At 46.9% G+C, this 23067-nt stretch overlaps 1 protein-coding gene across 1 annotated transcript in view; it reads left to right on the top strand.

Annotated features, from left to right (window-relative positions):
- Positions 1-23067, top strand: part of LOC137310165 (rhotekin-like) — a 226226-nt gene that overhangs the window by 14798 nt on the left and 188361 nt on the right. The window contains exon 2 of the mRNA XM_067978137.1: positions 16139-16338. Coding sequence (XP_067834238.1) covers positions 16139-16338 — 200 coding nt within the window. The remainder of the gene's footprint in view (positions 1-16138; positions 16339-23067) is intronic.

The raw sequence follows: 23067 nt of genomic DNA, 5'->3' as shown, positions 1-23067 counted from the left end.
ATGACTCAGCATCCACAGTCCTCTGGGGTAGAGAATTCCAAAGATTCACAACCCTCTGAGTGAAGAAATTCCTCCTCATCTCAGTCTTAAACGGCCGAGCCCTTATCCTGAGACTCTGCCTCCAGTTCTGGACGCTCCAGCCAGTGGAAACAGCCTCTCTGCATCTACCCTGTCAAACCCCCTCACAATCTTAGATGTTTCAATGAGATCACCTCTCATTCTTCTAAACTCCGGACAGTATCGGCCCATTCTACTCAATCTCTCCTCATAGGACAACCCTGTCATCCCAGGAATCAATCTAGTGACCCTTCGTTGCACTGCCTCTAAGGCAAGTGTATCCTTCCTTAGATAAGGAGACCAAAACTGTTCCTTGTACGAGGACACCCAAATCCCTCTGAACACCAACATTAGTTTCTCACCATTTAAAAAATATTCTGTTTTTCTATTCTTCCTACCAAAGTGAATAACCTCACATTTCCCCACATTATACTCCATCTGCCACCTTCTTGCCCACTCACTTAACCTGTCTCTATGTCCCTCGCAGACTCTTTGTGTCCTCCTCACAGCTTACTTTCCCACCTAGCTTTGTGTCATCAGAAAACTTTGATACATTATACTCGGTCCCTTCATCTAAGTCATTAATATAGATTGTAAATAGCTGAGGCCCAAGCACTGATCCCTGCGGTACCCCACTAGTTACAGCCTGCCAACCTGAGAATGACCTGTTTATCCCTACTCTCTTTTCTGTCTGTTAACCAATCCTCTATCCATGCTAATAAGTTACCCCCAAGCCCATGAGCCCGTTCCTTGCATACCTTGTTCAGAGGGATTTGGGTGTCCTTGTACAAGAAACAGTGTTGGTCTCCTTATCGAATGAAGGAGCCCCTTAGAGGGGATGCAGCGAAGATTCACTCGATTTATTCCTGGGATGAAAGGGTTGTCCTATGAGGAGAGGTTGAGTATAAATGTGAGGTTATCCACTTTGGTTGTAAAAACAGAAAGGCAGATTATTATCTGAATGGTGATAGATTGGGAAAAGGGGAGGTGCAACGAGACCTGGGTGTCCTTGTACATCAGTCGCCGAAAGCGAGCATTCAGGTGCAGCAAGCAGTTAGGAAGGCGAATGGTATGTTGGCCTTCATTGCAAGAGGATTTGAGTACAGGAGCAGGGATGTCTTACTGCAGTTATACATGGCCTTGGTGAGACCACATCTGGAGTATTGTGTGCCGTTTTGGTCTCCTTATCTGAGGAAGGATGTCCTTGCCATGGAGGGAGTGCAATGAAGGTTTACCAGACTGATTCCTGGGATGGCAGGACTGACGTATGAGGAGAGATTGGGTTGACTAGGCCTATATTCATTAGAGTTAAGAAGAATGAGAGGTGTTCTCATCGAAACATATAAAATTCTAACAGGACGAGACAGACTAGATGCAGGGAGGATGTTCCCGATGGCTGGGGAGTACAGGGCATTCTCAAGGGGGAGGGAGAGCAGGCAGAGGTCGTGGTCCACGTTGGGACCAACGACATAGGTAGGAAGGGAGATGAGGTCCTGCATCAAGAATTTAGGGAGCTCGGTAGCAGATTAAAGAGCAGGACCTCAAAGGTTGTAATCTCTGGATTACTCCCAGTGCCACGGGCTGGTGAGTATAGAAATAGGAGGATAGAACAGATGAATGTGTGGCTGAAGAGTTGGTGCAGGAGGGAGGGTTTCAGTTTCCTGGATCACTGGGCCTGCTTCTGGGGAAGGTGGGACTTGTACAAGTCGGACGGGTTGCACCTGAACCAGAGCGGGACAAATATCCTTGCGGGGAGGTTTGCTAGCACTGTTGGGGGGGGTTTAAACTAACTTGCCAAGGGGATGGGATACAGAGTGGAGCTACAATAGGGGGTGATGTGCAGCCAAATATAGAGAAAAAAACAAGTCAGCTTGGAAGACAGGGCAAATATGTAAGGGCAAGGCTGGATGGCATCTATTTTAATGCAAGGAGTCTTGCGAATAAGGTGGATGAACTGAAGGTGTTGATAAACACATGGGAGTATGATATTGTTGCTGTCACAGAGACATGGTTGAGGGAGGGGCAAGACTGGCAGCTCAATATTCCGGGGTACAGAATCTTCAGGCGAGACAGAGGGGGAGGTATAAGAGGAGGGGGGTCGCAATATCAATTAAAGAATCAATTACTGCCATAAGGAGGGATGATATATTAGCAGGTTCCTCCAATGAGGCCATATGGGTGGAGCTTAAAAACGAGAAGGGGGCAAGCACTTTGATGGGAGTGTACTATAGGCCCCCAAACAGTCAGGGGGAGATAGAGGAACAGATATGTAGGCAAATCTCAGAAAATTGTGCAAATAATAGGGTAATAATAGTGGGGGATTTCAACTTCCCCAATATTAACTGGGATACTCAGAGTGTAAAAGGCTTAGAGGGTACAAAATTCTTAACGTGCATCCAGGAGAGCTTTTTGAGCCAGCATGTGGAAAGTCCTACAAGAGAGGGGGCGGTACTGGACCTAATTCTAGGGAATGTGGCCGGCCAAGTGGAAGAAGTGCTCGTAGGTGAGCACTTTGGTGACAGTGACCATAATTCGGTGAGATTTAAGGTGGTCATGGAAAGGGACAGGGAGGGGCCGGAAGTAAAGGTTCTAAATTGGGGGAAGGCCGATTTTAATAGGATAAGGCAGGATCTGGCCAAAATGGACTGGGATCAGCTGCTTGTAGGAAAATCCGCATCGGAGCAATGGGAGTCTTTCAGAAGGGAGATTGAGACCACACAATGGCAACATGTTCCCGTAAAGGTCAAGGGTGGTTCCAAGAACTCCAGGGAACCTTGGATGTCAGGGGATATACGAGAATGGATTAGGAAAAAAAGGAGGGCTTTTGGCAGATACAAAAGGCTAAAGACGGAGGAAGCCCTAGAGGAGTACAAAAAGTGCAGGGGGATACTTAAAAAAGAAATTAGGAGATCAAGGAGGGGCCATGAAATAACACTGGCGAGCAAAATAAAGGAAAATCCTAAGATGTTTTATAAGTATATTAAGGGTAAGAGGATGACTAGGGAAAAAATAGGGCCCAATGGGGACAAAAATGGCAATTTGTGTGGAGCCGGCAGATGTAGGAGGGGTTCTAAATGAATTTTTTGCATCTGTTTTCACGATGGAGAAGGACGATGTAGACATAGAAATATGGCAGGGGGACTGTGATATACTCGAACATATTAACATCGAACGGGAGGAGGTATTGGCGGTTTTAGCAGGCCTAAAAATGGATAAATCCCCAGGCCCGGACGAAATGTATCCCAGGCTACTGTGTGAGGCAAAGGAGGAGATTGCGGGGGCTCTGACACATATATTCAGAACCTCTCTGGCCACAGGGGATGTGCCAGAGGACTGGAGAACCGCTAATGTAATACCATTATTCAAGAAGGGGAGTTGGGAAAAACCGGGGAACCACAGGCCAGTGAACCGAACATCAGTGGTAGGAAAATTATTGGAAAAAATTCTGAAGGACAAAATTAGTCTCCACTTGGAGAAGCAAGGATTAATCAGGGATAGTCAACATGGCTTTGTCAAGGGAAGATCATGTCTGACTAATTTGATTGAATTTTTTGAGGGGGTGACTCGGCGTGTGGATGAGGGTAACGCAGTGGATGTGGTACACATGGATTTCAGTAAGGCCTTCGATAAAGTCCTGCACAGGAGACTGGTCAAGAAGGTACGAGCCCATGGAATCCAGGGTGCCTTGGCACTTTGGATACAAAACTGGCTTAGTGGCAGAAGGCAGAGGGTGATGGTCGAAGGTTGTTTTTGTGACTGGAAGCCTGTGGCCAGTGGGGTACCACAGGGATCGGTGCTGGGTCCCTTGCTGTTTGTGGTCTACATTAATGACTTGGATATGAATGTAAAAGGTATGATCAGTAAGTTCGCTGATGATACAAAAATTGGTAGGGTGGTAAATAGCGAGGAGTCATAGAGTTATACAGCACGGATAGAGGCCCTTCGGCCATCAAGCCCTGTCTACTCTAATCCCATATTCCAGCATTTGGTCCGTAGCCTTGTATGCTATGGCATTTCAAGTGCTCATCCAAATGCTTCTTGAATGTTGTGAGGGTTCCTGCCTCCACAACCCTTTCAGGCAGTGAGTTCCAGACTCCAACCACCCTCTGGGTGAAAAAGTTCTTTCTCAAATCCCCTCTAAACCTCCCGCCTTTTACCTTGAATCTATGCCCCCTTGTTATAGAACCCTCAACGAAGGGAAAAAGCTCCTTAGTATCCATCCTATCTGTGCCCCTCATAATTTTGTACACCTCAATCATGTCCCCCCTCAGCCTCCTCTGCTCCAAGGAAAACAAACCCAATCTTCCCAGTCTCTCTTCATAGCTGAAGCGCTCCAGCCCTGGTAACATCCTGGTGAATCTCCTCTGCACCCTCTCCAAAGCGATCACATCCTTCCTGTAGTGTGGCGACCAGAACTGCACACAGTACTCCAGCTGTGGCCTAACCAGTGTTTTATACAGCTCCATCATAACCTCCTTGCTCTTATATTCTATGCCTCGGCGAATAAAGGCAAGTATCCCATATGCCTTCTTTACCACCTTATCTACCTGTTCCGCCGCCTTCAGGGATCTGTGAACTTGCACACCAAGATCCCTCTGACCCTCTGTCTTGCCTAGGGTCCTCCCATTCATTGTGTATTCCCTTGCCTTGTTAGTCCCTCCAAAGTGCATCACCTCGCACTTTTCCGGGTTAAATTCCATTTGCCACTGAGGACAGCCTCAGTCTGCAGGACGATATGGATGGGTTGGTCAGATGGGCGGAACAGTGGCAAATGATCATGGCTGATAGTCTAACTCAGTACCCTGTTCCCGCTTTTTCCCCATTACCCTTGATCCCTTTAGCATTAAGAAATATATCTATCTCCTTGAATACATCTAATGACTTGGCCTCCACTGCCTTCTGTGGTAGAGAATTCCACAGGTTCACCACCCTCTAAGTGAAGAAATTTCTCCTCATCTCGGTTCGAAATGGCATACCCCGTATCCTGAGACTATGACCCCAGGTTCTGGACTCCCCAGCCATCGGGAACATCCTACCTGCATCTAGTCTGCCTAGTCCTGTCAGAATTTTACATGTTTCGATGAGATCACCTCTCATTCTTCTAAACTCTGGTGAATATAGGCCGAGTCGACCCAATCTCCCCTCATACATCAGTCCTGCCATCCCAGGAATCAGTCTGGTAAACCTTCGTTGCACTCCCTCCATGGCAAGGACATCCTTCCTCAGATAAGGAGAACAAAACTGCACACAATATTCCAGATGTGGTCTCACCAAGGCCCTGTATAACTGCAGGAAGACATCCCTGCTCATTGCAAGAGGATTTTGAGTACAGGAAGGCCAACATACCATTCGCCTTCCTAACTGCTTGCTGCACCTGAATGCTCGCTTTCAGCGACTGGTGCACAAGGGCACCCAGGTCTCGTTGCACCTCCCCTTTTCCCAATCTATCACCATTCAGATAATAATCTGCCTTTCTGTTTTTGCAACCAAAGTGGATAACCTCACATTTATCCACGTTATACTGCATCTGCCATGTTCTTGCCCACTCACCCAACTTGTCTAAATCACATTGGAGCCTCTTTGCATCCTCCTCACAGCTCACATTCCACCCCAGCTTTGTGTCGTCTGCAAACTTGGAAATGTTACATTTGGTTCCCTCATCCAAATCATTGATATATATTGTGAATAGCTGGGGCCCAAGCACTGATCCCTGCGGTACCCCACGAGTCACTGCCTGCCACCCGGAAAAAGACCCGTTTATTCCTACTCTCTGTTTCCTGTCTGTCAACCAATTCTCAATCCATGCCAGTATATTCCCCCCAATCCCATGTGCTTTAATTTTGCACACTAACCTCTTGTGTGGGACTTCATCAAAAACGTTCTGAAGATCCAAATACACCACATCTACTGGTTCTCCCCTATCTATTCTACTAGTTACAGCCTCAAAAAACTCCAGTAGATTTGTTAAGCATGATTTCCCTTTCATAAACCCATGCTGACTTTGTCCAATCCCGTTAATGCCTTCCAAGTGTTCTGTTATCACATCTTTTATAATAGACTCTAGCATTTTCCCCACTCCTGATGTTAGGCTAACTGGTCTGTAATTCCCTGTTTTTTCTCTCCCTCCTTTTTTAAATAGTGGGGTTACATTTGCCACCCTCCAATCTGTCGGAACTGTTCCAGAGTCTGTCGAATTTTGGAAGATGATCACCAATGCATCCATTATTTCCAGGGCCACTTCCTTTGGTATTCTGGGATGTAGATTATCAGGTCCTGGGGATTTGTCCGCCTTTAGCCCCATTAATTTCCCAAGCACTTTTTTTTACTAATACTGGTTTCCTTCAGTTTCTCCCTCTCACTGGACCCTTGGTTCCCTAACATTTCTGGCAGGTTATTTGTGTCCTCCTTTGTGAAGACAGAACCAAAGTATGTGTTTAATTGTTCTGCCATTTCTTTGTTCCCCATTATAATTTCCCCCATTTCTGACTGTAAGGGACCTACATTTGCCTTCACTAATCTTTTCTCTTGACATATTTATAGAAGCTTTTACAGTCAGTTTTTATGTTCCCTGCTAGTTTACTCTCATACTCTATCTCTTTGTCCTACTTTGCTGAATTCTGAACTGCTCCCAATCCTCAGGCTTGCCGCTTTTTCTGGCAATTTTATATGTCTCCTCTTTGGATCTAATACTATCCCTAATTTCTTTTGTAAGCCACGGTTGAGCCACCTTTCCTGTTATATTTTTGCGCCAGACAGGAATGAATAATTGTTGTAATTCCTGCACACGTTCTTTAAATATTAGCCATTGCCTATCCACCGTCATCCCTTTTAGTAAAGTTCCCCAATCCATCATAGCCAACTCTCACCTCATACTTTCATAATTTCCTTTATTTAGATTCAGGACCCTAGTTTCGGATTCAACTACTTCACTCTCCATCTTAATGAGGAATTCTATCATGTTATGGTCGCTCTTCCCTAAGGGACCCCGCACAACAAGATTGTTAATTAATCCTTTCTCATTGGACAATACCCAGTCTTGGATCGCCTGTTCTCTAGTTGGTTCCTCAACGTATTGGTCTTAACGCGCATCAAGGTAGATAAATCTCCGGGACCTGATGAAATGTATCCCAGGACGTTATGGGAGGTTAGGAAGGAAATTGCGGGTCCCCTAGCAGAGATATTTGAATCATCGACAGCGACAGGTGAGGTGCCTGAAGATTGGAGGGTAGCAAATGTTGTGCCTTTGTTTAAGAAGGGCGGCAGGGAAAAGCCTGGGAACTACAGACCGGTGAGCCTGACATCTGTAGTGGGTAAGTTGTTGGAGGGTATTCTGAGAGACAGGATCTGCAGGCATTTGGAGAGGCACGGACTGATAAGGAAAAGTCAGCATGGTTTTGTGAGTGGAAAATCATGTCTCACGAATTTGATTGAGTTTTTTGAAGGGGTAACCAAGAAGATAGATGAGGGCTGTGCAGTAGACGTGGTCTACATGGACTTTAGCAAAGCCTTTGACAAGGTACCGCATGGTAGGTTGTTACATAAGGTTAACTGTCACCGGATCCAAGGTGAGGTAGCCAATTGGATACAAAATTGGATTGACGACAGAAGACAGAGGGTGGTTGTCGAGGGTTGTTTTTCAAACTGGAGGCCTGTGACCAGCGGTGTGCCTCAGGGATCGGTGCTGGGTCCGCTGTTATTTGTTATTTATATTAATGATTTGGATGAGAATTTCGGAGGCATGGTTAGTAAGTTTGCAGATGACACCAAGATTGGTGGCATTGTGGACAGTGAAGAAGGTTATTCGGATTGCAACGGGATCTTGATAAATTGGGCCAGTGGGCCGATGAATGGCAGATGGAGTTTAATTTAGATAAATGTGAGGTGATGCATTTTGGTCGATCGAATCGGGCCAGGACCGACTCCGTTAATGGTAGGGCGTTGGGGAGAGTTATAGAACAAAGAGATCTAGGAGTACAGGTTCATAGCTCCTTGAAAGTGGAGTCACAGGTGGATAGGGTGGTGAAGAAGGCATTCGGCATGCTTGGTTTCATTGGTCAGAACATTGAATACAGGAGTTGGGATGTCTTGTTGAAGTTGTACAAGACATTAGTAAGGCCACACTTGGAATACTGTGTACAGTTCTGGTCACCCTATTATAGAAAGGATATTATTAAACGAGAAAGAGTGCAGAAAAGATTTACTAGGATGCTACCGGGACTTGATGGTTTGACTTATAGGGAGAGGTTGGATAGACTGGGACTTTTTTCCCTGGAGAGTAGGAGGTTTAGGGGTGATCTTATAGAAGTCTATAAAATAATGAGGGGCATAGATAAGGTAGATCGTCAAAATCTTTTCCCAAAGGTAGGGGAGTCTATAACGAGGGGGCATAGATTTAAGGTGAGAGGGGAGAGATACAAAAGGGTCCAGAGGGGCAAATTTTTCACTCAAAGTGTGGTGAGTGCCTGGAACGAGCTGCCAGAGGCAGTAGTAGAGGCGGGTACAATTTTGTCTTTTAAAAAGCATTTGGACAGTTACATGGGTAAGATGGGTATCGAGGGATATGGGCCAAGTGCAGGCAATTGGGACTAGCTTAGTGGTATAAACTGGGCGACATGGACATGTTGGGCCGAAGGGCCTGTTTCCATGTTGTAAACTTCAATGATTCTAGAACACCATCATGTACACACTCCAGGAATTCCTCCCCCACAGTATTATTGTTAATTTGATTTGACCAATCTATATGTAAATTAAAGTCACCCATGATTATAGTTGTACCCATCTTGCATGTGTCTCTAATTTCCTGTTTAATGCCCTCCCCTACATCTCCACTACTGTTTGGGGGCCTATAGACAACCCCCACCAACGTTTTCTGCCCCTTGGTGTTTCTTAGCTCCACCCATACGGATTCCACATTGTGATTTTCCGAGCCAATATCCTTCCTCACTATTGCATTGATTTCCTCCTTTACGAACAATGCTGCCCCACCTCCTTTCCCTTTTTGCCTGTCCTTCCTAAATATTGAATACCCCTGGATGCTCAGTTCCCATCCTTGGTCACCCTGCAGCCATGTCTCCGTAATCGCAACTATATCATAACCGTTAATATCTCTCTGCGCTGTTAATTCATCGACCTTATTGTGAATGCTCCGCTCATTAAGACACAATGCCTTTAGACTTGTCTTTTTAAGATTGCTGGTCATCTTAGTTTTATTTTGCACTATGGCCCTATTTGTTTTTCGCCCTTGTTTTCTTTGCCTTCCACTATTGCTTCTTCCCTTTCTGTCTTTTGTTTCTATCCTTGTTTCCTCCTCCTCTGTCTCTCCGCTCAGGTTCCCATCCCCCTGCCATTCTAGTTTAAACCTTCCCCACCAGCACGAGCAAACACCCCCGCGAGGACATTGGTCCCAGTCCTGCTCGGGTGTAACCCGTCCCGCTTGTACAGGTCCCACCTTCCCCAGAACCAGTCCCAATGTCCCAGGAATCTAAATCCCTCCCTCCTACACCATCCCTGCAGCCACGCATTCATCCTGTCTATTCTCCTGTTCCTATACTCACTAGCACGTGGCACTGGGAGTAATCCTGAGATCACTACCTTTGAAGTCCTGCTTTTTAATTTATCTCCTAACTCCTTAAATTCACCTTGCAGGACCTCATCCCTTTCTTTACCTGTGTTGTTGGTACCGATATGGACCACGACTACTGGCTGTTCACCCTCCCCCTCCAGAATGCCCTGCAGCCGCTCCGTGACATCCTTGACCCTAGCACCAGGGAGGCAACATCCCATCCTGGAGTCACGTTTGCGGCCGCAGAAACACCTATCTGCTCCCCTTACAATTGAATCCCCGATCACTATAGCCCTGCCACTCTTCTTCCTCCCCTCCTGTGCAGCAGAGCCACCCGTGGTGCCCCAAACTTGGCTCTTGCTGCTTTCCCCTGATAAGCTATCTCCCCCAACAGTATCCAAAGCGGTATATCTGTTTGAGAGGGAGATGGCCCCAGGGGACTCCTGCTCGACCTGCCTCGTCCTTTTACTCTGCCTGGCGGTCACCCATTTCCTTTCTGCCTGCGTAATCTTTACCTGCAGTGTGACCACCTCACTGAACGTGCTATCCACGATAGTCTCAGCATCGCGGATGCTCCACAGTGAATCCACCCACAGCTCCAGCTCCGAAATGCGGTTAGCCAGTAGCTGCAGCTGGACACACTTCCTGCACACATGGTCGCCAGGGACACTTGTAGTGTCCATGACTTCCCACATAGTGCAGGAGGAGCAGATCACGGGTGCGAGCTGTGCTGCCATGACTTGCCTTACTGCGTTCACCTCTCAGACTCTCCTCCTGCTCTCGGGCTCTCCTTTTACACTGCGCTCACCTCTCGGTCTCTCCTTTTACACCGCGCTCACCTCTCGGACTCTCCTTTTACACCGCGCTCACCTCTCGGTCTCTCCTTTTACACCGCGCTCACCTCTCGGGCTCTCCTTTTACACCGCGCTCACCTCTCGGTCTCTCCTTTTACCCCGTGCTCACCTCTCGGACTCTCCTTTTACACCGTGCTCACCTCTCGGACTCTCCTTTTACACCGCGCTCACCTCTCGGACTCTCCTTTTACACCGCGCTCACCTCTCGGACTCTCCTTTTACACCGCGCTCACCTCTCGGTCTCTCCTTTTACCCCGTGCTCACCTCTCGGACTCTCCTTTTACACCGTGCTCACCTCTCGGACTCTCCTTTTACACCGCGCTCACCTCTCGGACTCTCCTTTTACACCGTGCTCACCTCTCGGACTCTCCTTTTACACTGCGCTCACCTCTCGGGCTCTCCTTTTACACTGCGCTCACCTCTCGGGCTCTCCTTTTACACTGCGCTCACCTCTCGGGCTCTCCTTTTACACTGCGCTCACCTCTCGGGCTCTCCTTTTACACTGCGCTCACCTCTCGGACTCTCCTTTTACACCGCGCTCACCTCTCGGTCTCTCCTTTTACACTGCGCTCACCTCTCGGGCTCTCCTTTTACACTGCGCTCACCTCTCGGACTCTCCTTTTACACCGCGCTCACCTCTCGGTCTCTCCTTTTACACTGCGCTCACCTCTCGGGCTCTCCTTTTACACTGCGCTCACCTCTCGGACTCTCCTTTTGCACCGCGCTCACCTCTCGGTCTCTCCTTTTACACCGCGCTCACCTCTCGGGTTCTCCTTTTACACCGCGCTCACCTCTCGGGCTCTCCTCCTGCACTGCGTAACCATTCTACTATTCTATCGCACCATACATCGTACAGTCGGTCTCTACATCTGACTGTGATATCACACCATACATCGTACAGTCTCTCTGGGCAGTCCATTCATTCATTAAACACCCTCTGCGTGAAGTAGTTAAATTTAAACACTCTCTTTCAAATTTAAGGCTGTCCCCTCTTGTCCAATCTGTCAATATGTTAACCACGTCAGGGTTCAATTTCCGAGGGGTTCTCCCAATTTTCCGGCATAACTGAGGCAGAGGATTGGCAGAAACAGTGTAAACATTGGTTCGTGGATTTTGCCCAGGGTTTCTGCCGATACGCAGCTGAACTGCCGCGGGAGAGGGGAGGAAAGGCTTGGAAATTGCAGATGTTTGATATTTATCTTGTCAAGATACTTAGGATCACCTCGAGACTTTTCTCCCGGGTGAACATTCCCAGTCTTTGCAGCCGCTCCTCGGAAATCAGGAGCCTGATCAAACTATTGATCTAGTTGTTCTTCACTTTGATCTGATCCGTTGGTTGTGGAATCGCTTAGCTCTGTCTACAGCATGTTGCTTCCGCTGTTTAGCATGCATGTAGTCCTGAGTTGTAGCTTCACCAGGTTGGCACCTCATTTTTAGGTGTGCCTGGTGCTGCTCCTGGCATGCTCTTCTACACTCCTCATTGAACCAGGGTTGATCCCCTGGCTTGTTGGTAATGGTGGAGTGAGGAATATGCCGGGCCATGAGGTTACAGATTGTGCTGGAATACAATTCTGCTGCTGCTGATGGCCCACAGCGTCTCATGGATGCCCAGTTTTGAGCTGCTAGATCTGTTCTGAATCTATCCCAATTAGCACGGTGGTAGTGCCACACAACACGTTGGATGGTGTCCTCAGTGCAAAGACGGGACTTCATCTCCACGAGGACTGTGCGGTGGTCACTCCTACCAATACTGTCATGGACAGATGCATTTGCGACAGGTGGATTGGTGAGGACGAGGTCAAGTAAGTTTTTCCCTCATGTTGGTTCGCTCACCACCTGCCACAGGCCCAGTCTGGCAGCTGTGTCCTTCAGGACTCGGCCAGCTCGGTCAGTAGTGGTGATACCGAGCCACTCTTGGTGATGGACATTGAAGTCCCCCATCCAGAGTACATTTTGTGCCCTTGCTACCCTCAGTGCTTCCTCCAAGTGGTGCTCAACATGGAGGAGGACTGATTCATCAGCTGAGGGAGGGCGGTAGGTGGTAATCAGCAGGAGGTTTCCTTGCCCGTGTTTGACCTGATGCCATAAGATTTCCTGGGGTCTGTAGTCAATGTTGAGGACTTCCAGGGCTACTCCCTCCTGACTGTATATCACTGTACCGCCACCTCTGGTGGGTCTGTCCTGCCGGTGGGACAGGACATACCCAGGGATGGTGATGGAAGAGTCTGGGACGTTGGCTGAAAGATATGATTCTGTGAGTATGGCTATGACAGCCTGTTGCTTGACTAGTCTGTGGGACAGCTCTCCCAATTTTGGCACAAGTCCCCAGATGTTAGTGAGGAGGACTTTGCAGGGTCGACTGGGCTTGGTTTGCCTTTGTCGTGTCCAGTGGTCTGATGCCTAGTGGTCCGTCCGGTTTCATTCTTATTATGATTTTTTGTTGCGAGATTATACAACTGAGTGTCTTGCTCGGCCATTTCAGAGGGCGATTAAGAATCAACCACATTGCTGTGGGTCTGGAGTCACATATAGGCCAGACTGGGTAAGGACGGCAGGTTTCCTTCCCTGAAGGACATTAGTGAACCAGATGGGTTTTTACGACAATCCGGTAGCTTCATGGCCATCATTACTGATACTAGTATTTTAATTCCAGATTTTTAAAATTTAATTAATTGAATTTAAATTCCCCAGCTGCCGTGGCAGGATTTGAACTCATGACTCCGGATTATTAGTCCAGGCCTCTGGATTACTAGTCCAGTAACATAACCATCCTGAGACTGTGACCCCTGGTTCTGGACTCCCCAGCCATCGGGAACATCCTCCCTGCATCTCGTCTGTCTAGTCCTGTTAGAATTTTATATCTTTCGATGAGATCACCTCTCATTCTTCGAAACTCCAGTGAATATAGGCCTAGTCGACCCAATCTCTCCTCATACTTCAGTCCTGCCATCCCAGGAATCAGTCTGGTAAACCTTTGTTACACTCCCTCCATGGCAAGGACATCCTTCCTCAGATAAGGAGACCAAAACTGCACACAATACTCTAGATGTGGTCTCACCAAGGCCCTGTATAACTGCAGTAAGACATCCCTGCTCCTGTACTCAAATCCTCTTGCAATGAAGGCCAACATACCATTCGCCTTCCTAACTGCTTGCTGCACCTGAATGCTCGCTTTCAGCGACTGGTGTACGAGGACACCCAGGTCTCGTTGCACCTTCCCTTTTCCCAATCTATCACCATTCAGATAATAATCTGCCTTTCTGTTTTTACAACCAACGTGGATAACCTCACATTTATCCACGTTATACTGCACCTGCTATGTTCTTGCCCATTCACCCAACTTGTCTAAATCACATTGGAGCCTCTTTGCATCCTCCTCACAGCTCACATTCCACCCCAGCTTTGTGTCGTCTGCAAACTTGGAAATGTTACATTTGGTTCCCTCATCCAAATCATTGATATATATTGTGAATAGCTGGGGCCCAAGCACTGATCCCTGCGGTACCCCACTAGTCACTGCCTGCCACCCGGAAAAAGACCCGTTTATTCCTACTCTCTGTTTCCTGTCTGTCAACCAATTCTCAGTCCATGCCAGTATATTCCCCCCAATCCCATGTGCTTTAATTTTGCACACTAACCTCTCGTGTGGGACCTTATCAAAAGCCTTCTGAAAATCCAAATACACCACATCCACTGGTTCTCCCCTATCTATTCTACTAGTTACATCCTCATAAAACTCCAGTAGATTTGTTAAGCATGATTTCCCTTTCATAAACCCATGCTGACTTTGTCCAATCTGTTAATGCCTTCCAAGTGTTCTGTTATCACATCTTTTATAATAGACTCGAGCATTTTCCCCACTACTGATGTTAGGCTAACCGATCTGTCGTTCCCTGTTTTTTCTCTCCCTTCTTTTTTAAATAGTGGGGTTACATTTGCCACCCTCCAGTAATGAGGTCTGGAGCCGAGTGGTCCTGGCAGAACCCAAACAGAGCATCGGCAATTTTCCACATTGTCAGGTAGATGCCAGTGTTGTAGCTGTACTGGAACAGCTTGGCTTGAGGCGCAGCTTGTTCTGGAGCACAAGTCTTCAGCACTACAGCCGGGATGTTGTCGGGGCCCATAGCCTTTGCTGTATCCAGTGCACTCAGCCGTTTCTTGATATCACGTGGAGTGAATCAAATTGGCTGAAGACTGGCTTCTGTGATGGTGGGGATATCGGGAGGAGGCCGAGATGGATCATGAACGAATAATAAAAAAAAGGATACGGGGAATGCCATTTAGGACCGAGATGAGGAGAAATTTCTTCACTCAGAGGGTGGTGAACCTGTGGAATTCTCTATCACAGAAGGCTGTGGAGGCCAAGTCATTAAATGTATTCAAGAAGGAGATCGATATATTTCTTAATGCTAAAGGGATGAAGGGATATGGGGAAAAAGCGGGAACAGGGAACTGAGTTAGACGATCAGCCATGATAATTTTGATTGGTGGAGCAGGGCCGAATGGCCTACTCTTGCTCCTATTTTCAATGTTTCAACTACCTCTCCACCAATACTCCCAAATCCCAAGTCAACACCTGTCCAATAATACCATTTCCCTTGTATCGCTCTTGCTTATTATCCGCACCCGTTTGTCTACATGAAGAACATTAAAGGACATGTTTCACTAATCAGCTCCGGTTCACTTGTGTTTGATTAGTACGTCCTTCCCAGTGTGGCATCTGCAAAGTTTGAGAGTTTATTTCTGTACGTTGTTAAGAGCAGTGACCCAGGCACTGACCCCGAGACACCCCTCTCATTCCCTCCGTCCATGCTCACCTGCTTCCTGTGGGGAAATGTGAGGTTATTCACTTTGGTAGGAAGAATAGAAAAACAATATTTTTTAAATGTTGAGAAACAATGAAATGTTGGTGTTCAGAGAGATTTGGGTGTCCACATACAAGAAACACAAAAAGTTAGTATGCAGGTACAGCAAGCAATTAGGAAGGCAAGTGGCACTCTGGCCTTTGTTGCAAGGGGGTTGGATCTTGATCTTGATCTTGATCTTGATCTTGATCTTGATTTTGATCTTGATCTTGATTTTGATTTTGATTTTGAATACCTCTATCAAATCTGGGATGAGAGGGTTGTCCTATGAGGAGAGATTGCGTGGAACGGGCTTATACGGTCTGGAGTTCAGAAGAATGAGAAGCGATCTCATTGAAACATACAAGATTCAGAGAGGGTTTGACAGGGTAGATGCTGAGAGGATGTTTCTCCTGGCTGGAGAGTCTAGAACTAGGGGGCATAGTCTCAGGATAAGGGGTCGGCCATTTAAGACTGAGATGAGGAGGAATTTCTTCACTCAGAGGGTTGTGAATCTTTGGAATTCTCTACCCCAGAGGACTGTGGATGTTCAGTTGTTAAATATATTCAAGGCTGAGATCGATAGATTTTTGGACTCTGGGGGAATCAAGGGATATGGGGATCGGGCGGGAAAGTGGAGTTGAGGTCAAAGATCAGCCATGATCTGATTGAATGGCGGAGCAGGCTCGAGGGGCCGAATGGCCTACTCCTGCTCCTATTTCTTATGTTCCTTTCCTCCAGCCTCATGCACCAATCGACAATGTGACACTTTATTTAGACTTCAGCCAAGCTTTTGACAAACATTGCTCTGTGTTTCTCAGGACACTGATTTCCAGAAGAAGATTGACTATGAAATCCGGATGCGGGATGGGACCTGTAAACTCCTGGCAGCCTGTACACAGAGGGAGCAGGCACTGGAGGCAGCAAAGAGCCTGCTGACCTGCAACACTCGCATAATGGCCTACATGGCAGAGCTGCAGAAAATGAAGGAAGCCCAGATTCTACAGCGGAGGGTCAGGCGGTGAGTGGCAGCACGAAAGGTGGAGGGGTGGGTCCAGAGACTGGGCTGGGGTGGGTCCAGAGACTGGGCTGGGGTGGGTCCAGAGGCTGGGCTGGGGTGGGTCCAGAGGCTGGGCTGGGGTGGGGTGGGTCCAGAGACTGGGCTGGGGTGGGTCCAGAGGCTGGGCTGGGGTGGGGTGGGTCCAGAGGCTGGGCTGGGGTGGGGTGGGTCCAGAGGCTGGGCTGGGGTGGGTCCAGAGGCTGGGCTGGGGTGGGGTGGGTCCAGAGGCTGGGCTGGGGTGGGGTGGGGTGGGTCCAGAGGCTGGGGTGGGGTGGGGTGGGTCCAGAGGCTGGGCTGGGGTGGGGTGGGGTGGGTCCAGAGGCTGGGCTGGGGTGGGTCCAGAGACAGGGCTGGGGTGTCTTTCCCCCCTCCCCCTCCCCCGTGCCTCTCTCTCCCCACCCCCCACCCCCCACCCCATCTGTTTGTTTCTGAGCCATAGTGTCCCTGTACGGGTCAGTCAATCTGCACGTACTGAATTTGAAATATCTGACGTTCTGTGTCCCTCTTCATTTATTCCTACATTTGTCTCTGATGTGATATGAGAAAAGAAAAAAAAATCTGGGAACACAGGAACAGGAGGAGGCCATTCAGCCCCTCGAGCCTGTTACACAGGAACAGGAGGAGGCGATTCAGCCCCTCGAGCCTGTTACGCAGGAACAGGAGGAGGCCATTTGGCCCATCGTGCCTGTGCCGGCTCTTTGAAAGAGCTGTCCAATTAGTCCCGCTCCCCTGCTCTTTCCCCTTATCCCTGTACATTTTTCCCCTTCAAGTATTTATCCAATTCCCTTTTGAAAGTTATTATTGAATCTGCTTCCACCGCCCTTTCAGGCAGTGAATTCCAGATCATCACAACTCACTGAGTGAATCTTTTCCCTCACATCGTCTCTGGTTCTGTTGATAATTACCTACAAATAGTAAAAGGGCAGTGAAAGGAAGGGTGGGACTGATTAGGGACAAAAAGGAGATCTTCTTGTGGGGGCAGAGTGCGTGTCTGAGGTACTGAATGGATACTTTACATCGGCATTCACTAGAGAAGAGGATGCTGCCATTGTAGAGTAAAGGAGGAGGTAGGAGTGATATTGGAGAGGATAAAAATAGATAAAGAGGAGGGGCTTAAAAGATTGGCAGCACTCAAAGGAGAAAAGTCACCCGGTCCAGATGGGAAACATCCCAGGTTACAGAGGGAAGTAAGGGTGGAAATTGCAGAGGATCTGACCACAATCTTCCAATCCTCCTTGGAATATAAGAAATAGGAGCAAGAGTCGGCCATCTGGCCCCTCAAACCTGCTCCGTCATTCAATCAGATCATGGCTGATCTTCTACCCCAACGCCATTTTCCTGCACTATCCCCATATCCCTTGATGCCTTTAATATCTGGAAATCTATCGATCTCTGTTTAGAATGTACTCAATGACTGAGCCTCCACAGCCCTCTGGGGCAGAGAATTCCAAAGATTCACCAACCTCTGAGTGAAGAAATTTCTCCTCATCTCAGTCCTAAATGGCCGACCCCTTATCCTGAGACTGTGACCCCTGGTTCCAGACTCCCCAGCCAGGGGAAACATCCTCCCTGCATCTACTGTCGAGCCCTGTAAGAATTTTGTATGTTTCAATGAGATCCCCTCTCATTCTTCTAAACTCCAGAGAATACAGGCCTAGTCTACTCAATCTCTCCTCGTACGACAATCTCCCCATCCCAGGAATCAGTCTGGTGAACCTTCGCTGCACTCCCTCTATGGCAAGTATATCCTTTCTTAGGTAAGGAGACCGAAAGTGCACACAATCCTCCAGGTGCGGTCTCACCAAGGCCCTGTATAATTGCAGTAAGACATCGTTACTCCTGTACTCAAATCCTCTTGCAATAAAGGCCAACAGGCCATTTGCCTTCCTAACTGCTTGCTCCACCTGCATGTTTACTTTCAGTGACTGGTGTACAAGGACACCCAGGTCCCTTTGAACATCAACATTTCCCAATCTCTTACCATTTAAAAAATACTCTGCATTTCTGTTTTTCCTACCAAAGTGGATAACTTCACATTTTCCCACATTATATTCCATCTGCCATGTTCTTGCCCACTCACTTAGTCTGTCTATATCCCCTTGAAGCCTCTTTGCATCCTCCTCACAATTCATGTTCCCACATAGTTTTGTGTCATCTGCAAACTTGGAAATATTACATTTGGTTCCCTCATCCAAATCATTGATATATATTGTGAATAGCTGGGGCCCAAGCACTGATCCCTGCGGTACCCCATTCGTCACTGCCTGCCACCCGGAAAAAGACCCGTTTATTCCTACTCTCTGTTTTCTGCCTGTCAACCAATTCTCAATCCATGCCAGTATATTCCCCCCAATCCCATGTGCTCTAACACCAACCTCCTGTGTGGGACCTTATCGAAAGCCTTCTGAAAATCCAAATACACCACATCCACTGGTTCTCCCCTATCTATTCTACCAGTTACATCCTCAAAGAACTCCAATAGGTTTGTCAAACATGATTTCCCTTTCATAAATCCATGTTGACTCTGCCAAATCCTATTATTATTTTCTAAGTGTCCTGTTATCACATCCTTTATAATAGATTCTAGCATTTTCCCTACTAATGGACTAACCGGTCTGTAATTCCCTGTTTTCTCTCTCCCTCCTTTCTCAAATAGTGGGGTTACATTTACTACTCTCCAATCTGCAGGAACTGTTCCAGAATCTATAGAATTTTGGAAGATGACAACCAATGCATCCACTATCTGTATAGCCACCTCTTTCAAAACCCTGGGATGTCGATCATCAGGTCCTTGGGATTTATCAACTTTCAGTCCCATTAATTTCTCCAATACTACTTTTTAACTAATACTAATTTCTTTCTGGGAGGTTTTTTGTGTCTTCTTCCATGAAGACAGGTACAAAGTATTTATTTAATTTCTCTGCCATTTCCTTATTCCCCATTATAAATTCTCCCGTCTCTGTCTGTAAGGGACCCACATTTGCCTTTGCCAGTCTTTTCCTTTTTACATACCTTTAAAAGCTTTTACAGTCCATGTTTATGTTTATGTTTCTCGCTGGTTTACTCTCATTCTATTTTCCCTTTCTTTATCAATTTCTTGGTCCTGCTTTGCTGAATTCTAAAATGCTCCCAATCCTCAGGCTTACTGCTTTTTCTGGCAACTTTATCTGCCTCTTCCTTTGATTTAATACTATCTTTAATTTCTCTTGTTAGCCACGGTTGGACCACTTTTCCTGTTGTTTTTTTGTGCCTTAAAGGAATATATATTAAGGAGTACAATGTGGGAAAATGTGAACTTGTCCAGTTTGGCAGGAGGAATAGAAAAGCAGTATATTATTTAAATGGAGAGAGATTACAGAACTCTGAGGTACAGAGGGATCTGGGTGTCCTGGTACATGAATCACAAAAAGTTAGTCTGCAGGTACAGCAAGTGATTAGGAAGACAAATGGAATGTTGTCATTTAATGCAAGGGGAATGGAATATAAAAGTAGAGATGTTTTACTACAGTTGTACAAGGCATTGGTGAGACCACATCTTGAATACTGTGTGCAGTTTTGGTCTCCTTATTTAAGAAAGGACATAATTGCTTTGGAGGCAGTTCAGAGAAGGGTCACTCGACTGATTCCTGGGATGAGGGGGTTATCTTATGAGGAAAGGTTGGACAAGTTGAAACATATAAGATCCTGAGGGGACTAGAAGGGGTAGATGCTGAGAGGATGTTTCCCCTTGTGGGAGAGACTAGAACTCGGGGACACAGTTTAAAAATAAGGGGTCTCCCATTTAAGACGGAGATGAGGAGAATCTTTTTCTCTCAGAGGGTCGTGAGTCTGTGGAACTCCCTTCTCCAGAGAGCGGTGGAGGCAGGGTCACTGACTATTTTTAAGGCTGAGTTAGAGAGATTCCTGATTAACAAGGGAGTCAAAGGTTATAGTAGGTGGACGGGAAAGTAGGGTTGAGGTCACAATCAGATCAGCCATGATCTTATCAAATGGCAGAGCAGGCTCGAGGGGTCGAATGGCCTACTCCTGCTCTTAATTCGTATGTTCGTATGTATATTTGTTGCAAATTATGTATTAATTCTTTAAATGCTAGCCATTGCCTGTCTACCATCAAACCTTTTAATGTAGTTCCCCAATCAACCACAGCCAACTTGCACCTCATACCTTCGTAGTTTCCTTTGTTTAGATTCAAGACTCTAGTTTCGGATTGAACTACATCACGTTCAAACTTAATGAAGAATTCTATCATATTATGGTCACTCTTCCCTAAGACTCCTTTACAACAAGATTATTGATTAACCCTTTCTCATTGCACGATACTAGATCTAAAATAGTCTGTTCCCTAGTTGGTTGCTCAACATACTGATCTAGAAAACCATCTTGTATACATTCCAGGATTTCGTCCTCCACAGTATTAGTGCAAATTTGGTTTGCCCAATCTATATGTAGATTAAAGTCCCCCATGATTACTGTATTACCCTTGTTACATGCACTTCTAATTTCCTGCTTTATACCGTGCCCTACATTACCATTACTGTTTGGAGGCCTATAAACAACTCCCACCAATGCTTTCTGCCCCTTGCTGTTTCTTAGCTCCACCCAAACTGATTCTACATCTTGATCTTCTGAGCCAAGATCCTTTCTCACTATTGTACTGATCTCATCCTTTATTAACAGCGCTACCCCACCTCCTTTTCCTCTTTGCCTGTCCTTCCTAAATGCTGAATATCTTTGAATATTCAGTTCCCATCCTGGGTCACCCTGCAGCCACATCTCCGTAACGGCAATTAGATCATACCCATTTACGTCAATTCATCTACCTTGTTGCGAATGCTGCGTGCATTCAGATAAAGTGCTTTAATTTTGCCTTTTTAATATTTTTTCCTATTTTGACTTTATTTGCTGCTGGTCTTCGCTTCCGCTGCCTTCCAATTTCACTTCGTACTTTTCTGTCTTCCACCTCCAGCTCTGATTCCTTCCTTCTGAATCTCCTCTCAGGTGCCCATCCCCCTGCCAAGTTAGTTCAAACCCTCCCCATCAGCAAACCTCGCCGCAAGGATATTGGTCCCAGTTCTGTTGAGGTGCAACCCGTCTGGCTTATACAGGTCCCACCTCCCCCAGAACTGCTCCCACTGCCCCAGGGATCGAAAGCCCTCCCTCCTGCACCATCTCTCCAGCCACGCATTCATCTGCTCTATCCTCCTATTTCTATACTCACTAGCCCGTGGCACTGGGAGTAATCCGGAGATTACTACATAGGAACATAGGAAAAGGAGTATGCCTTTCAGCCCCTTGATAAGATCATGGCTGATCTGTGATCTAACTCCAGAGACCTGCCTTTGGCCCATATCCCTTAATACCTTTGATTGCCAAAAAGCTATCTATCTCAGATTTAAATTTAGCAATTGAGCTAGTATCAATTGCCGTTTGCGGAAGAGAGTTCCAAACTTCTACCACCATTTGTGTGTAGAAATGTTTTCTCATCTCACTCCTGAAAGGTCTGGCTCTAATTTTTAGACTGTGCCCCCTACTCCTAGAATCCCCAACCAGCGGAAATAGTTTCTCTCTATCCACCCTATCTGTTCCCCTGAACATCTCATAAACTTCGATCAGATCACCCCTTAACCTTCGAAACTCCAAAGAATACAACCCCAATTTGTGCAATCTCTCCTCATAACTTAACCCTTGAAGTCCGGGTATCATTCTAGTAAACCTACGCTGCACTCCCTCCAAGGCCAATATGTCCTTCCGAAGGTGCGGTGCCCAGAACTGCTCACAGTACTCCAGGTGCGGTCTAACCAGGGTTTTGTATAGCTGCAGCATAACTTCTGCCCCCTTGTACTCCAGTCCTCGAGATATAAAGGCCAGCTTTCCATCAGCCTTCTTGATTATTTTCTGCACCTGTTCATGACACTTCAATGATCGATGTACCTGAAGCCCGAGGTCCCTTTGGACATCCACTGTTTTTAACTTTTTACCATTTAGAAAGTACCCTGTTACATAAGAACATAAGAAATTGGAGCAGGAGTTGGCCAATCGGCCCCTCGAGCCTGCTCCGCCATTCAATAAGATCATGGCTGATCTGATCGCAACCACAAATCTAAAGAACACAAGAAGTAGGAGCAGGACCCGGCCACTCAGCCCCTGGGCCCTCTCCGCTACCCACAGGGCAGTGACCGATCCGAACTCAGCTTCCTGTCCAATTTCCTGCCCGCTCCCCGTAACCCCTAATTCCCTTTACTTCTAGAAAACTGTCTATTTCTGTTTTAAATTTATTTAATGATGTAGCTTCCACAGCTTCCTGGGGCAGCAAATTCCACAGACCTACCACCCTCTGAGTGAAGAAGTTTCTCCTCATCTCAGTTTTGAAAGAGCAGCCTCTTATTCTAAGATTATGCCCCCTAGTTCTAGTTTCACCCATCTTTGGGAACATCCTTACCGCATCCACCCGATCAAGCCCCTTCACAATCTTATATGTTTCAATAAGATCGCCTCTCATTCTTCTGAACTCCAATGAGTCGAGTCCCAATCTACTCAACCTCTCCTCATACGTCCACCCCCTCATCCCCGGGATTAACCGAGTGAACCTTCTTTGTACTGCCTCGAGAGCAAGTATGTCTTTTCTTAAGTGTGGACACCAAAACTGTATGCAGTATTCCAGGTGCGGTCTCACCAATACCTTATATAACT

This window comes from Heptranchias perlo, chromosome 1 (assembly GCF_035084215.1).
Source record: "Heptranchias perlo isolate sHepPer1 chromosome 1, sHepPer1.hap1, whole genome shotgun sequence".
Taxonomy (NCBI): domain Eukaryota; kingdom Metazoa; phylum Chordata; class Chondrichthyes; order Hexanchiformes; family Hexanchidae; genus Heptranchias; species Heptranchias perlo.
The sequence above is the reverse complement of the archived record's forward strand: the minus strand, read 5'-3'. Positions and strand labels throughout refer to the sequence as shown.